Here is a 3,445-nt window from a genome sequence, read left to right as displayed (position 1 = left end):
TTACAAAAATCTAATCCTTCCAAGTTTACATGTACTCTGTTCTAGTGACATCTGGTGGCAGTTAGCACATAAAGCCTCATGACATGTAATGTTCTACTGACTACAGTTCTGTAGGAAACTCTTCTCAATAAAGCAACATTGTTATTTTTGTAGTCAACTTACTGTGGAGGGAAAGGGGAAACTAGATTTAAAATCAGCTCAGAATTACTTTACTCCATACAAAAAGCTAATTGCACTATAATGGAAGGAGGGACTCAACATTTCACCCAGAACTGAGTTGTTGCTTTACTCTTACAGTAGTGTCATAAATACAGCCTACTTAAAAGTTACTTAAAGTTTACCAATAAACTGCCAAACAAAACACACTTAATAAAGTTGGAATGTACCCATTACCACTCTGAACTTAATCTCTAGTCTAAAAATACTAGAATCTCCTATGTCTACTGACATTGCTACCTTTCTCCTTTTTACATCATTACTTTGTCTACTTTATAAGATGTACCCAGGGTTTCCTGGTCAGAGAGGTCAGATGGTAACAGGCACCATGATACATTTTATCTTTAAAATGGAAGTTACAGCATATGTTCAGGTTTTTTGAAAAGTCTTATGGCTAGCACACAACTACTCCATCTTTGAAGTCATAGAGGATACTCCCTCCCAACCCTGTCTACATCTGTACTTTAGAAAGCTCCTGTAAAGCCAGCTTAATAGCCAACCATTAAAACTTGAATTTGTGTACTTATTGCAATATCTGATTAAAACTTGCATTATTTCCTTGCCTAACACACTCCTTTAAAACCTCTTTTTTTTTTTTCTTTTCTCTTTCAGTCTTGGTCTTTGTAATGGGCAAAGAAGGGGTCCATGGAGGCGGATTGAATAAGAAGGCATACTCAATGGCAAAATACTTGAGAGACTCTGGGTTCTAGTTGCTAGGCAGACTGTTAAGTATTAGGGGAAAATTGCTATTAAACTTTCCTGGCAGTGAGCTTTAAACCTTACATTCTGGAAACTTTATTAGCAATGCAGGATGATGGGGTATGAACCTGTGTCTCCTTTGTATCCCTTTGTTGGTGGGGAAAGGTGTTTTTTTTTCTTTAATTCTGTTCATTTCTGTTTTGTTTCATTGTGTACTCCAGCATTGGTTATAGTTATGGGAAAGGAAGGTGTCCATGGAGGGACACGGAACAAGAAAGCATATGAACTGGCTTTATACCTGAGGAGGTCTGACATCTAAGCAGCCTCTCCCCATCCACCTAGCAACTGTCTTCATCACCAACCAGTTATGTTCACTGTGCTGCCAGACTGTAGATGGTAGTTTTTATGTTTTTTTGGTTTTTTTATTTATCCATTTTTTTCTAATATCATGATTCCAGTTACCCTCGTGTTCATTTGTATGTTAACCACTGTATGTAACCAAATCCCATATCTGGCACCATTTTTGCAGCATAAAAATGATATGCATGATACCTTGAAAAATGTTTTAGGAGGGGGAGAATTTCAAGTCTAGGCTTTGCTTTGTCTTAGCAATTAATACGATATTGACAACTAAAACAATTTAAACACTAAACAAGGTGCCGATTGTACAATCTAATTTGATCAATGTCTCTTCAGCACTTTGAGCAATTACACAGCTCATTTAGTCTTCCTTTTGTAGAGCATGGTTGCAGGGGGAAGTGCATGCATATCTTTACTTCTCTCCCTGTCTACTCTTTCATCCACATTTTGTTTGCTTCCACCTATTTTTATACAGTGCCGGGTTTGTTTAACCAATTTGCGCTCAGAAGCTATTGTGTTTCATTAGTTTTGTTGTTGCACTTCACTGCAAACTTACAAAACTCTTCATAGTGTCTGAAGCACACACTGCTTAATGGGTGTAACTGCAAAACTATCAAAAGATGTAGATGCATTTTCTTCATGATCTTACCACCACTGTCCTGGGTGAATACCTAGGGACATTCCATCATTGCAATAGCTCAGGCACTTTTTTTTTTTTTTTTTGGCCAGCTCCAGTTCTGTAGTTGAGTTATGAAAAGCTGCCATTGTGGACATTAGATATCCCAACATAACCATCTGGAGTGTGTCCGATTTTCAGTTTTTCATAGGACCAATTTTTAATTTGCAGCTTGGGGTTTTATATGAAACTACAGGGTCATTGTGGAAAACTGCCACCTTCAGCTATATACTGATAGCCTATACTCCAATCTTTCTGGCAGATCTAACTGATAATGTAAAGAAACATGCTGCTTTAATACCAATGTTTGTGTGAGGGGTGGTAGTTCATAACTTTAAAATTGTTAAAATGATACTGTTTCAAATTTGAAATAGTCATTTGGCCTGCCACACCCTTGCTGCAGAAATTGTGGAGTAAACTGCCTCCTGCACTAGTCATCTAAAATGTGTAACCAAATTGTCCATTCAAGCACGGTACAAACTTGTATGTCCATTTAAAGAGAACTGCAGAACTCTGTATACAAAAGAATAAATGGGAGATGGTATTGGTTGGAATAACTGACTTGGCTGTCTTGTGATGAATTTTTTAATATGTATTCTGTGCCATACTATTGTTTAAAAAAAAAATGAACTGTTGCTATTGTGAGATGGATTTTAACTGACTATAAGGATTTCCTTTGAATGGCACTACTTTAGGGACATTCTAGTATTTGCTTCTATTATTTGGGCCTTGTGGATAATGTACAGATTTAAACAAATTCTTGTTGCTGATTTGTCCATTTCTTTCCCTGCACTTTTACATCTGGGATACAGTCTAACTCATCTGATTTAATATGCATTTCAAAAAATGCCATAACTATTAAACACCTTGTTTACAGACGAAATAAATTTATTCCAACCAAATAAAATCAGACTCTTGTAACTTTTTTATGCACCAGACTTTTCTGAAGCAATATACTTCATCGTGTAGCTTACTACACTAACTTTGTGTTTGTGTGTTTCTCAAAATGTAATTCAGCTCTGCAGGAATTATAAACTTGTGGAACAGCATTACTGTACTGATGTACTAGTCCTTTTGCTGTAAAGATGACTGTTTAGAACACTAAACTGACTTAGCCACTTATTGAGCTTCAGTCATAGCAAGAGCTCTAATAGTCTTCATGTTTGCTTCTTCAAAGTCTTGTATGGTAGAAGGGGATACTTTAAGGGAAACTAGTGTTGTTAACTTCACTAATCCAGCAGATCTCATGGCAGTTTCTCTTTACTGTTAGGCATGTTGTTTAAACATTGTCTACCCAAGCCTCCTCAATGGTATGTGAATGCATAAACACTTTTTGCAACCTACACTCCTTTAAAACAGGCTGGATATGACCAGTGCTGTACTAATGTATCCATTAGTATAAGAGCTAACCCTCTGTACAAATCCACACTGCTCTTAGAGAAAACATGTCAAACAGTTTAGCACCCAGCTAGTTAACCAGCTTCAAACCCTGCA

General features: G+C 36.9%; 1 protein-coding gene across 2 annotated transcripts in view; it reads left to right on the top strand.

The window, feature by feature from the left end:
- PFN2 (profilin 2) overlaps positions 1-2,858 on the top strand; it is a 7,853-nt gene extending 4,995 nt beyond the window's left edge. The window contains exon 3 of one of the 2 annotated variants that reach the window (XM_050966197.1): positions 1,137-2,858. In XM_050966197.1, the coding sequence (XP_050822154.1) occupies positions 1,137-1,234 (98 nt within the window). In that variant the 3' untranslated portion in view covers positions 1,235-2,858. Of the gene's footprint in view, positions 1-828; positions 1,030-1,136 lie in introns of those variants that run through there. The other variant, XM_050966196.1, reaches the window with a different exon arrangement.
- Positions 2,859-3,445: the final 587 nt, after the last annotated feature.

This window comes from Gopherus flavomarginatus, chromosome 8 (genome assembly GCF_025201925.1).
Source record: "Gopherus flavomarginatus isolate rGopFla2 chromosome 8, rGopFla2.mat.asm, whole genome shotgun sequence".
Lineage (NCBI taxonomy): Eukaryota > Metazoa > Chordata > Testudines > Testudinidae > Gopherus > Gopherus flavomarginatus.
This window is presented reverse-complemented; position numbering and strand designations above follow the sequence as displayed.